This window comes from Oncorhynchus kisutch, unplaced genomic scaffold (assembly GCF_002021735.2).
Source record: "Oncorhynchus kisutch isolate 150728-3 unplaced genomic scaffold, Okis_V2 Okis06b-Okis10b_hom, whole genome shotgun sequence".
Taxonomy (NCBI): Eukaryota; Metazoa; Chordata; class Actinopteri; order Salmoniformes; family Salmonidae; genus Oncorhynchus; species Oncorhynchus kisutch.
This window is the reverse complement of record NW_022261983.1, coordinates 12,669,406-12,684,409: the sequence shown is the minus strand read 5'-3', so window position 1 is coordinate 12,684,409 and position 15,004 is coordinate 12,669,406. Positions and strand designations below refer to the sequence as shown.

Sequence of the window (15,004 nt, the reverse complement as noted above, 5' to 3'; positions counted from 1 at the left end):
TGACACATAGAAACCACATGATGGAGGTGTACTGACATAGAAACCACATGATGGAGGTGTACTGACATAGAAACCACATGATGGAGGTGTACTGACATAGAAACCACATGATGGTGGTGTATGACACAATAGAAACGCACATGATGGAGGTGTTACTGACACATAGAAACCACATGATGGAGGTGTACTGACATAGAAACAACATGGATGGAGGTGTACTGACATAGAAACCCACATGATGGAGGTGTACTGACACATAGAAACCACATGATGGAGGTGTACTGACACATAGAAACCACATGATGGAGGTGTACTGACACATAGAAACCACATGATGGAGGTGTACTGACATAGAAACCACATGATGGAGGTGTACTGACATAGAAACCACATGATGGAGGTGTACTGACATAGAAACCACATGATGGAGGTGTACTGACATAGAAACCACCATGATGGAGGTGTACTGACATAGAAACCACATGATGGAGGTGTACTGACACATAGAAACCACATGATGGAGGTGTACTGACATAGAAACCACATGATGGTGGTGTACTGACATAGAAACCACATGATGGAGGTGTACTGACACATAGAACCACATGATGGAGGTGTACTGACACATAGAAACCACATGATGGAGGTGTACTGACATAGAAACCACATGATGGAGGTGTACTGACATAGAAACCACATGATGGAGGTGTACTGACATAGAAACCACATGATGGTGGTGTACTGACATAGAAACCACATGATGGAGGTGTACTGACACATAGAAACCACATGATGGAGGTGTACTGACATAGAAACCACATGATGGTGGTGTACTGACATAGAAACCACATGATGGAGGTGTACTGACACATAGAAACCACATGATGGAGGTGTACTGACACATAGAAACCACATGATGGTGGTGTACTGACATAGAAACCACATGATGGAGGTGTACTGACATAGAAACCACATGATGGAGGTGTACTGACACATAGAAACCACATGATGGAGGTGTACTGACATAGAAACCACATGATGGTGGTGTACTGACATAGAAACCACATGATGGAGGTGTACTGACACATAGAAACCACATGATGGAGGTGTACTGATATAGAAACCACATGATGGTGGTGTACTGACATAGAAACCACATGATGGAGGTGTACTGACACATAGAAACCACATGATGGAGGTGTACTGACACATAGAAACCACATGATGGTGGTGTACTGACATAGAAACCACATGATGGAGGTGTACTGACATAGAAACCACATGATGGAGGTGTACTGACACATAGAAACCACATGATGGAGGTGTACTGACATAGAAACCACATGATGGTGGTGTACTGACATAGAAACCACATGATGGAGGTGTACTGACATAGAAACCACATGATGGAGGTGTACTGACATAGAAACCACATGATGGAGGTGTACTGACACATAGAAACCACATGATGGAGGTGTACTGACACATAGAAACCACATGATGGAGGTGTACTGACACATAGAAACCACATGATGGAGGTGTACTGACATAGAAACCACATGATGGAGGTGTACTGACATAGAAACCACATGATGGAGGTGTACTGACATAGAAAACCACATGATGGAGGTGTACTGACACATAGAAACCACATGATGGAGGTGTACTGACATAGAAACCACATGATGGTGGTGTACTGACATAGAAACCACATGATGGAGGTGTACTGACACATAGAAACCACATGATGGAGTGTACTGACATAGAAACCACATGATGGTGGTGTACTGACATAGAAACCACATGATGGAGGTGTACTGACACATAGAAACCACATGATGGTGGTGTACTGACATAGAAACCACATGATGGAGGTGTACTGACATAGAAACCACATGATGGTGGTGTACTGACATAGAAACCACATGATGGAGGTGTACTGACATAGAAACCACATGATGGAGGTGTACTGACACATAGAAACCACATGATGGAGGTTGTACTGACATAGAAACCACATGATGGTGGTGTACTGACATAGAAACCACATGATGGAGGTGTACTGACACATAGAAACCACATGATGGAGGTGTACTGACATAGAAACCACATGATGGTGGTTGTACTGACATAGAAACCACATGATGGAGGTGTACTGACACATAGAAACCACATGATGGAGGTGTACTGACACATAGAAACCACATGATGGTGGTGTACTGACATAGAAACCACATGATGGAGGTGTACTGACATAGAAACCACATGATGGAGGTGTACTGACACATAGAAACCACATGATGGAGGTGTACTCACATAGAAACCACATGATGGAGGTGTACTGACACATAGAAACCACATGATGGTGGTGTACTGACATAGAAACCACATGATGGAGGTGTACTGACATAGAAACCACATGATGGAGGTTGTACTGACATAGAAACCACATGATGGAGGTGTACTGACACATAGAAACCACATGATGGAGGTGTACTGACACATAGAAACCACATGATGGAGGTGTACTGACACATAGAAACCACATGATGGAGGTGTACTGACATAGAAACCACATGATGGTGGTGTACTGACATAGAAACCACATGATGGAGGTGTACTGACATAGAAACCACATGATGGAGGTGTACTGACATAGAAACCACATGATGGAGGTGTACTGACATAGAAACCACATGATGGAGGTGTACTGACATAGAAACCACATGATGGAGGTGTACTGACACATAGAAACCACATGATGGAGGTGTACTGACACATAGAAACCACATGATGGAGGTGTACTGACACATAGAAACCACATGATGGAGGTGTACTGACACATAGAAACCACATGATGGAGGTGTACTGACACATAGAAACCACATGATGGAGGTGTACTGACACATAGAAACCACATGATGGAGGTGTACTGACACATAGAAACCACATGATGGAGGTGTACTGACACATAGAAACCACATGATGGAGGTGTACTGACACATAGAAACCACATGATGGAGGTGTACTGACACATAGAAACCACATGATGGTGGTGTACTGACATAGAAACCACATGATGGAGGTGTACTGACATAGAAACCACATGATGGAGGTGTACTGACACATAGAAACCACATGATGGAGGTGTACTGACATAGAAACCACATGATGGAGGTGTACTGACATAGAAACCACATGATGGAGGTGTACTGACACATAGAAACCACATGATGGAGGTGTACTGGACATAGAAACCACATGATGGAGGTGTACTGACACATAGAAACCACATGATGGAGGTTACTGACACATAGAACCACATGATGGAGGTGTACTGACATAGAAACCACATGATGGAGGTGTACTGACACATAGAAACCACATGATGGAGGTGTACTGACATAGAAACCACATGATGGAGGTGTACTGACATAGAAACCACATGATGGAGGTGTACTGACACATAGAAACCACATGATGGAGGTGTACTGACATAGAAACCACATGATGGAGGTGTACTGACACATAGAAAACCACATGATGGAGGTGTACTGACACATAGAAACCACATGATGGAGGTGTACTGACACATAGAAACCACATGATGGAGGTGTACTGACACATAGAAACCACATGATGGAGGTGTACTGACACATAGAAACCATATGATGGAGGTGTACTGACATAGAAACCACATGATGGAGGTGTACTGACACATAGAAACCACATGATGGAGGTGTACTGACACATAGAAACCACATGATGGAGGTGTACTTGACACATAGAAACCACATGATGGAGGTGTACTGACACATAGAAACCACATGATGGAGGTGTACTGACATAGAAACCACATGATGGAGGTGTACTGACACATAGAAACCACATGATGGAGGTGTACTGACACATAGAAACCACATGATGGAGGTGTACTGACACATAGAAACCACATGATGGAGGTTGTACTGACATAGAAACCACATGATGGAGGTGTACTGACATAGAAACCACATGATGGAGGTGTACTGACATAGAAACCACATGGAGGTGTACTGACACATAGAAACCACATGATGGAGGTGTTCTGACATAGAAACCACATGATGGAGGTGTACTGACATAGAAACCACATGATGGAGGTGTACTGACACATAGAAACCACATGATGGAGGTGTACTGACATAGAAACCACATGATGGAGGTGTACTGACATAGAAACCACATGATGGAGGTGTACTGACACATAGAAACCACACGATGGAGGTGTACTGACATAGAAACCACATGATGGAGGTGTACTGACATAGAAACCACATGATGGAGGTGTACTGACACATAGAAACCACATGATGGAGGTGTACTGACATAGAAACCACATGATGGAGGTGTACTGACACATAGAAACCACATGATGGAGGTGTACTGACACATAGAAACCACATGATGGAGGTGTACTGACACATAGAAACCACATGATGGAGGTGTACTGACACATAGAAACCACATGATGGAGGTGTACTGACACATAGAAACCACATGATGGAGGTGTACTGACACATAGAACCACATGATGGAGGTGTACTGACACATAGAAACCACATGATGGAGGTGTACTGACACATAGAAACCACATGATGGAGGTGTACTGACATAGAAACCACATGATGGAGGTGTACTGACACATAGAAACCACATGATGGAGGTGTACTGACATAGAAACCACATGATGAGGTGTACTGACATAGAAACCACATGATGGAGGTGTACTGACATAGAAACCACATGATGGTGGTGTACTGACACATAGAAACCACATGATGGAGGTGTACTGACATAGAAACCACATGATGGAGGTGTACTGACATGAAACCACATGATGGCGGTGTACTGACACATAGAAACCACATGATGGAGGTGTACTGACATAGAAACCACATGATGGAGGTGTACTGACATAGAAACCACATGATGGAGGTGTACTGACATAGAAACCACATGATGGAGGTGTACTGACACATAGAAACCACATGATGGAGGTGTACTGACACATAGAAACCACATGATGGAGGTGTACTGACATAGAAACCACATGATGGAGGTGTACTAACATAGAAACCACATGATGGAGGTGTACTGACATAGAAACCACATGATGGCGGTGTACTGACACATAGAAACCACATGATGGAGGTGTACTGACATAGAAACCACATGATGGAGGTGTACTGACACATAGAAACCACATGATGGAGGTTGTACTGACATAGAAACCACATGATGGAGGTGTACTGACACATAGAAACCACATGATGGAGGTGTACTGACACATAGAAACCACATGATGGAGGTGTACTGACACATAGAAACCACATGATGGAGGTGTACTGACACATAGAAACCACATGATGGAGGTGTACTGACACATAGAAACCACATGATGGAGGTTGTACTGACATAGAAACCACATGATGGAGGTGTACTGACACATAGAAACCACATGATGGAGGTGTACTGACACATAGAAACCACATGATGGAGGTGTACTGACATAGAAACCACATGATGGAGGTGTACTGACACATAGAAACCACATGGAGGTGTACTGACACATAGAAACCACATGATGGAGGTGTACTGACATAGAAACCACATGATGGAGGTGTACTGACATAGAAACCACATGATGGAGGTGTACTGACACATAGAAACCACATGATGGAGGTGTACTGACATAGAAACCACATGATGGCGGTGTACTGACACATAGAAACCACATGATGGAGGTGTACTGACACATAGAAACCACATGATGGAGGTGTACTGACACATAGAAACCACATGATGGAGGTGTACTGACACATAGAAACCACATGATGGAGGTGTACTGACATAGAAACCACATGATGGAGGTGTACTGACATAGAAACCACATGATGGAGGTGTACTGACACATAGAAACCACATGATGGAGGTGTACTGACATAGAAACCACATGATGGCGGTGTACTGACACATAGAAACCACATGATGGAGGTGTAATCTGGGTAACATCCTGATTCAGTTCTATTTTTACATTTGAAATGTAACCTTAATTTAACCTTAATGTAACCTTAATTTAACCTTAATTTAACCTTAATTTAACCTTAATTTAACCTTTATTGAACCTTTATTTAATAAGGCAAGTCAGTTCAGAACAAATTCATATTTACAAAGACGGCCTACACCGGCCAAACCTGGACGGTGCCTGGCCAATTGTGCACCGCCCTATGGGACTCCCAATCACAGCTGGTTGTGATACAGCCTGGATTCAAACCAGAGTGTCTGTAGTTACGCCTCTAGCACTGAGATGGAGTGCCTTAGACCTCTGTGCCCCTCGGGAATCCCCTCGGAGTTTCTTGTCGTGCCTGGCAACAAGAATGTTACATTACAATAGTCCAAGTTGGACACAAATAGCCATGTGAATAGGACACTTGTTGTCAGGCCTTTACTGTTACATGTTGGCCCCCATTGATGTAGGCCAAACATTGGAAAAGTTGGCCCTATGACATTTATCATAACCTACCGACCCATGTCCTATCTACAACATAACTGTAAGCATGTCATTTAAGGATAATTCAATTGGACACATTATTTATTCCCTTGGTCATCCATAATAATTGATGCTGAGTGAGATGAGTTGGAACAGTTCACGATTTACTACACTTCCCACAGTGCTTTGCCGCGCAGCGTGTCATGACACTGTCACTCTCTGCTGCCCATAGCGGCGAATTGATCCAGCATCTCTTGCACTGGGTGTATAGGGCGAATGGATACGGGAAAATGCAGTGAAAATATGTAATTCAGCGCATTTTCAATGTTTTAACAATTGCGATGAGGGAAAGAAAGTATGAGAGGGTGGATTTTCTCTTGTGCCGCTGCGGAGTATGGGCCGTTATCTTGAGAGAAATGCGGAGTATTTTTCCCCATAGGTGTTAACGCAGAAAATACAAGATGAAGAAGCAATTCAATCGAATGCGACAGCTCGCCAACCAAACGGTGGGCAGGTAAGCAAAACGGGAAACCGGTTTACTGCCTCCTTTTCCATACCTTGTTATGCATGTGAGAGTGAGTGAGAGTTTGCAGGAAACGTAGCCTAGCAAATCTGCTTGAGCAGCGCTTGGTCCCATTCCAATGGGACGGGAATAGGTAACCGGACCGGAATAGGTAACCGGACCAAGCACATAATACTCACAATCATATAGGGATTATTGTCATACAGATTCACCGCAACGAATTGATATAGCCAACAGGGATAATGCATAGGATGCATTTATTTCACGCTGCCGGTGGTCTCCTTTTGCGTAATGGCCATTTGGAATACCGCAGAGCGTGTAGGCGCATTGCCCTTATCCCAGCCCACTGGATAGAATAATATTTATATCCTCAGTTCACCAGCGTCACAATATATGGGGTTATTATTGGGCGAGGGGGAAGGGGGGGGGGGCATGTAAATTGGGGCTAAACGCTGTCATTTCATATCAGGGGTAAAATGATGCCTGTCACCCACCTTCTGAAGGCTACATACTGCTGATGCGGACAGATGTCTCTGCGACACGAGGGGGAATGGGAAAATTCGCAATGCTTTCAATACGCAGTTATCTGAGCTGTGGTTCCTGTCAGAAATGAGAAACATTGCAGGTGCAGCATCATGATCGTCTCCTATGCCCCGGGAAAGGTCGTTTATCACTGCATCAGGTACCTTCAACCCTATGGATGTAGCCTGTGTCATATTCCTCCACAATCCACATAGTTTACCTAGCAACTACACTTTGCCCCACTCAATTAGCAAAGGAGTTCTGGATCTGGTGTCACGGGAATGTGTTTATTATCACCTATGAATTATTTATATTGACATGCCTGAACAACAGATGTCCTTATTACTCCCAGCATACCTGTGATCAAACCCAATCAAATGTCAGGTACATCATGTTGTTTATCCACCTGTAATTAAAACAACATTAGCATGATTCTCACATCCCCTCCATAAGCTGCACTAGTGTATGTGGTGTGCCCCCCCCCCCCCCACAGACAGCCTGGTATTACAGGAATATGTTACATTTGACCTTTAACATCTCTGCTATGTGTTTCTCTCTCTCCCGCTCTCTCCCTCTCTCTCTCTCTCTCTCTCTCTCTCTCTCTCTCTTCCCTCTCTCACCTATCTCCCACTCTCTCTCTCTCTCTCTCTCTTCCCTCTCTCACCTGTCTCCCACTCTCTCTCTCTCTCTCTCTTCCCGCTCTCTCCCTCTGTCTCTCTCTCTCTCTCTCTTCCCTCTCTCACCTATCTTCCACTCTCTCCCTCTCTCTCTCTTCCCTCTCTCACCTGTCTCCCACTCTCTCTCTCTCTTCCCCCTCTCTCTCTCTCTCTCTCTCTCTCTCTCCCTCTCTCACCTGTCTCCCACTCTCTCTCTCTCTCTGTCTCTCTCTCTGTCTCTCTCTCTCTCTCTCTCTTCCCTCTCTCACCTGTCTCCCACTCTCTCTCTCTCCCTCTCTCACCTGTCTCCCCCTCCCTCCCTCCCTCCCTCCCTCCCTCCCTCCCTCCCTCCCTCCCTCCCTCCCTCCCTCCCTCCCTCCCTCCCTCCCTCCCTCCATCATTCTCTCACTCTCTCTTTATTTCTCTCTCCCCGCTCTCAGCCCCCGCTCTCTCTCTCTCTCTCTTGCCCTGTTTTCTTCCCCTCCTCCTGGGAGAGCAGAGCAGAGCAGCTTGTCTTGCAGAAGGCATCGCATCAATCGGGCCAGAAGGCCGCTCTTCGCTGCTCCTCCTCTCCTCCTCATCCTCTTCATCCTCCTCCCAGCTCCATGCTGGTCCTTACTGGGGGATTATAACACAGGGTAGTGGTCATCATATCACGTCCTATACTGTTTAGCACGCCACTAAGGGGGTAGTCTACATTACCTTACAGATGCTGCTGTTATCACCCCCTGCCTCGGTGGCCAGCGTCTACATTACCTTACAGACGCTGCTGTTATCACTCCCTGCCTCGGTGGCCAGCGTCTACATTACCTTACAGACGCTGCTGTTATCACCCCCTGTCTCGGTGGCCAGCGTCTACATTACCTTACAGACGCTGCTGTTATCACCCCCTGCCTCGGTGGCCAGCGTCTACATTACCTTACAGACGCTGCTGTTATCACCCCCTGTCTCGGTGGCCAGCGTCTACATTACCTTACAGACGCTGCTGTTATCACCCCCTGCCTCGGTGGCCAGCGTCTACATTACCTTACAGACGCTGCTGTTATCACCCCCTGCCTCGGTGGCCAGCGTCTACATTACCTTACAGACGCTGTTGTTATCACCCCCTGTCTCGGTGGCCAGCGTCTACATTACCTTACAGACGCTGCTGTTATCACCCCTGCCTCGGTGGCCAGCGTCTACATTACCTTACAGACGCTGCTGTTATCACCCCCTGCCTCGGTGGCCAGCGTCTACATGACCTTACAGACGCTGCTGTTATCACCCCCTGCCTCGGTGGCCAGCGTCTACATTACCTTACAGACGCTGCTGTTATCACCCCCTGCCTCGGTGGCCAGCGTCTACATGACCTTACAGACGCTGCTGTTATCACCCCCTGTCTCGGTGGCCAGCGTCTACATTACCTTACAGACGCTGCTGTTATCACCCCCTGCCTCGGTGGCCAGTGTCTACATTACCTTACAGACGCTGCTGTTATCACCCCCTGTCTCGGTGGCCAGCGTCTACATTACCTTATAGACGCTGCTGTTATCACCCCCTGCCTCGGTGGCCAGCGTCTACATTACCTTACAGACGCTGCTGTTATCACCCCCTGTCTCGGTGGCCAGCGTCTACATTACCTTACAGACGCTGCTGTTATCACCCCCTGCCTCGGTGGCCAGCGTCTACATTACCTTACAGACGCTGCTGTTATCACCCCTGCCTCGGTGGCCAGCGTCTACATTACCTTACAGACGCTGCTGTTATCACCCCCTGCCTCGGTGGCCAGCGTCTACATTACCTTACAGACGCTGCTGTTATCACCCCCTGCCTCGGTGGCCAGCGTTAGTGCAGTATCTGAAAAGATGTCCATCACCTACATACTGCTGGGTCCTAGCTGACCTTGTCTCTTCAGTGTTGATCATTTAGTGTGTGTGCATTTGATTGTGTTTTAAATCTCCCTATCTGTGTGTAGGTGTGTGGGTGTGTGTGTGTGTGGGTGCGTGCATATCGGCATGTTTTGATTCTGCACATCTGTGTGTGTGTGTGTGTTGATGTGTGTGTACTAGTCTAGTATTCTCTTCACAGTGTACTGCTGTTCAAAGAGAGGCTGGGCAGGGAGCTGTGGCAGCAACCCGCTGTGTCTCTCTCTGTTCTGTCCGCTGCACCACAGTCATAATGAGCTACAACATGTTTCCTAAACAGCCCAGTGGTCTGGTCATTAATAATACTACAGGACGAGGGCTGAATGTCAAACCCAACACTTGGTCCCTAAGCCCTTTATTGAGTGGCCTCTTGCTGTTGTGTTCGATAGTGATCACTCCAGTCTGACAGTGTTTTGGCCAAAATGAGCACTGAGACGATGTAAGTACAATGTCCCGACTGTCCCAATATTCTAAAATTCGAAATCCATTTGTGAGCATTGTCTCCCGCGACCTGTCTTGTACCATGACTCACTTGCTATGAAACACGGGTACTGGGGGACCTCCAGCAGACACAGACACATACTCCCATTGACAGTGAAAACAAAATTACATCTCTCTAATGTTACTCCTGCACAAAATATTTGCAAGTATATTGGTCACCATTGATTCCATCAGCTGGTTTTAGCTTGTTATAGCCTGCCTGCTGCTAGCTAGCTTCACGGATAAACACAGGGATGTAATGTTAGCTAGCTAGCTAAGGATGTTGGGAGCTGCACTGTTAAACATAGGGATGTAATGTTAGCTAGCTTGCTAAGGATGTTGGGCACTGCACTGTTAAACACAGTGATGTAATGTTAGCTAGCTAGCTAAGGATGTTGGGCACTGCACTGATAAACATTATGTAGCTTATCACTTATTTAGGATAGTCTGACAGCTTTCTGATGAAGTTGTAGACATGTTCCCAGCAGTTAGTCCGTACTTCAGCATATTTCCAAAGCACCAATCGCTACATTGTAACGTTGGGGCAGCAGCAGCTGACTCAAAACTGTACTGATTCTGGGTAGAACAGGCAGATGCTGTATCATTAAAACATGTTAATGTGATAAAAACAAATTACTACAGTAGCTAGCTAACTAAATTACTACAGTAACTAGCTAACTAAATTACTACAGGAGCTAGCTAACTAAATTACTACAGTAGCTAGCTAACTAAATTACTACAGTAGCTAGCTAACTAAATTACTACAGTAGCTAGCTAACTAAATTTCTACAGTAGCTAGCTAACTAAATTACTACAGTAGCTAGCTAACTAAATTACTACAGTAGCTAGCTAACTAAATTACTGGTACTGTCTACAGGACAATGTCTATAGGCCAGAGGACAGAGGACAGACTCTGGTACTGTCTACAGGACAAGGTCTACAGGCCAGAGGACAGAGGACAGACTCTGGTACTGTCTACAGGACAAGGTCTACAGGCCAGAGGACAGAGGACAGACTCTGGTACTGTCTACAGGACAAGGTCTACAGGCCAGAGGACAGAGGACAGACTCTGGTACTGTCTACAGGACAAGGTCTACAGGCCAGAGGACAGAGGACAGACTCTGGTACTGTCTACAGGACAAGGTCTATAGGCCAGAGGACAGAGGACAGACTCTGACTGGTACTCCTGCCTGGGAGTTTAAGGTGTGGGACATGGGTGGGACATTAATGTGGTTTACATACAGGGATGGAACAGGGAGGCACAGGGATGGAACAGGGAGGAACAGGGGTCAGACGGAAAGGACATGGAGGGGACAGGGGTCAGACAGGGAGGAACAGGGGTCAGACAGGGAGGAACAAGGTTAGACAGGGAAAGGAACAGGGGTCAAACAGGGAGGAACAGGGGTCAGACAGGGAAAGGACAGGGAGGAACAGGGGTCAGACAGGGAGGGGACATGGAGGGGAGAGGGGTCAGACAGTGAGGGGACAGGGGTCAGACAGGGAAAGGACAGGGAGGAACAGGGGTCAGACAGGGAAAGGACAGGGAGGAACAGGGGTCAGACAGGGAGGGGAAATGGAGGGGACAGGGGTCAGACAGTGAGGGTGCAGGGGTCAGACAGGGAGGAACAGGGGTCAGACAGGGGTCAGACAGGGATGGGACAGGGAGGAACAGGGGTCAGACAGGGAAAGGACAGGGAGGAACAGGGGTCAGACATGGAGGAACAGGGGTCAGACAGGGAGGAACAGGGGTCAGACAGGGGTCAGTCAGGGAGGGGACAGGGGTCAGACAGGGAGGAACAGGGGTCAGACAGGGAGGAACAGGGGTCAGACAGGGAGGAACAGGGGTCAGACAGGGAAAGGACAGGGAGGAACAGGGGTCAGACAGGGAGGAACAGGGGTCAGAGGGGAAAGGACAGGGAGGGGACAGGGAGGAACAGGGGTCAGACAGGGAGGGGACAGGGAGGAACAGGGGTCAGACAGGGAGGGGACAGGGAAGGGACTGAGTGGTGAGGGTAGTGTCCTACCGAGTGTTGGATCATCACTCGATCACTTGATCATCTTTGTTAGTGTACTATTGAGTGGAGAGAGGGAGAGGTCAGAGGTCAAAGTGCTGTCACACTGTCACACGCCCTCTAGTCCTCTATTGGCACTCCACGTTTCTCACACTATCACCTAATGATTTCTGAGTGGGATTAGAAGGAGACACACTCCTAAACTTCCTTTAGACTTCATTTAGACCAGGTACTATAATAATGATCATATGGGGCTTATATTTAGACCAGGTACTATAATAATGATCATATGGGGCTTATATTTAGACCAGGTACTATAATAATGATCATATGGGGCTTATATTTAGACCAGGTACTATAATAATGATCATATGGGGCTTATATTTAGACCAGGTACTATAATAGTGATCATATGGGGCTTATATTTAGACCAGGTACTATAATAATGATCATATGGGGCTTATATTTAGACCAGGTACTATAATAATGATCATATGGGGCTTATATTTAGACCAGGTACTATAATAATGATCATCTGGGGCTTATATTTAGACCAGGTACTATAATAATGATCATATGGGGCTTATATTTAGACCAGGTACTATAATAATGATCATTATAGTACCTATTTAGACCAGGTACTATAATAATGATCATATGGGGCTTATATTTAGACCAGGTACTATAATAATGATCATATGGGGCTTATATTTAGACCAGGTACTATAATAATGATCATATGGGGCTTATATTTAGACCAGGTACTATAATAATGATCATATGGGGCTTATATTTAGACCAGGTACTATAATAATGATCATATGGGGCTTATATTTAGACCAGGTACTATAATAATGATCATTATAGTACCTATTTAGACCAGGTACTATAATAATGATCATATGGGGCTTATATTTAGACCAGGTACTATAATAATGATCATATGGGGCTTATATTTAGACCAGGTACTATAATAATGATCATATGGGGCTTATATTTAGACCAGGTACTATAATAATGATCATATGGGGCTTATATTTAGACCAGGTACTATAATAATGATCATTATAGTACCTATTTAGACCAGGTACTATAATAATGATCATATGGGGCTTATATTTAGACCAGGTACTATAATAATGATCATATGGGGCTTATATTTAGACCAGGTACTATAATAATGATCATATGGGGCTTATATTTAGACCAGGTACTATAATAATGATCATTATAGTACCTATTTAGACCAGGTACTATAATAATGATCATATGGGGCTTATATTTAGACCAGGTACTATAATAATGATCATATGGGGCTTATATTTAGACCAGGTACTATAATAATGATCATATGGGGCTTATATTTAGACCAGGTACTATAATAGTGATCATATGGGGCTTATATTTAGACCAGGTACTATAATAATGATCATTATAGTACCTATTTAGACCAGGTACTATAATAGTGATCATATGGGGCTTATATTTAGACCAGGTACTATAATAATGATCATATGGGGCTTATATTTAGACCAGGTACTATAATAATGTTCATATGGGCTTATATACCTTATATACCTCTAGACCCTCATACCTGATCTTAATTTAACCTTGACCTGTACTCTAATTCTGACCCTTACTGCAACCCCAACCTGAATTCTGACCTTAACCCATAGCTCCTAAATCCTTAAACCTTATATCCCTAGACCCCTATATCTAATCCGAACCCCTGACTCCCTATATCTATTTTAACACCTAGATCCTCATACCGAACCTTTCCTCCTAGACCACCGCTCTGACCTTGCCACTTGGCCTCTAGTTTAGAATCTGTGGTTCTTAACCTAAGCCCTATTTTAATGTCTGATTCTGGTCTTCTTTTATAGGTTTTTTTAGTCATTTAAAGTATGTTATACACAAGTCTTACCATTTATCCTAAAGGGGTTGCCTGTGCCAGTGCACATCAGATTCGTCTGTCATGTATTGAACCTAACCCTAACCCTGACCCTGACCCTGACCCTAACCCTGACCCTAACCCTAACCCTAACCCTAACCCTGACTCTAACCCTGACCCTGACTCTAACCCTAACCCTGACCCTAACCCTGACCCTAACCCTGACTCTAACCCTAACCCTAACCCTGACCCTGACCTTAACCCTGACCCTGACCCTAATTAACCCTGACTCTAACCCTAACCCTGACCCTAACCCTGACCCTAATTAACCCTGACTCTAACCCTAACCCTGACCCTGACTCTGACCCTAATTAACCCTGACTCTAACCCTAACCCTGACCCTAATTAACCCTGACTCTAACCCTAACCCTGACCCTGAACCTGACCCTAATTAACCCTGACTCTAACCCTAACCCTGACCCTG

General features: G+C 45.4%; 1 protein-coding gene across 8 annotated transcripts in view; it reads left to right on the top strand.

The window, feature by feature from the left end:
• The first annotated feature begins 6,730 nt into the window (after nt 1-6,730).
• The window catches only part of LOC109884998 (rho GTPase-activating protein 44), a 114,658-nt gene continuing 106,384 nt past the window's right edge, over nt 6,731-15,004 (top strand). For 6 of the 8 annotated variants that reach the window (XR_004206851.1, XM_031814282.1, XM_031814286.1 and 3 more), the window contains exon 1: nt 6,768-7,046. Coding sequence is in view for 7 of the 8 variants with exons in the window: in XM_031814282.1 (XP_031670142.1) it covers nt 6,994-7,046 (53 nt within the window). In the remaining variant the exon portion in view is untranslated. Of the gene's footprint in view, nt 7,047-15,004 lie in introns of all 8 variants that reach the window. The other 2 variants (XM_031814287.1, XM_031814280.1) reach the window with 2 other exon arrangements.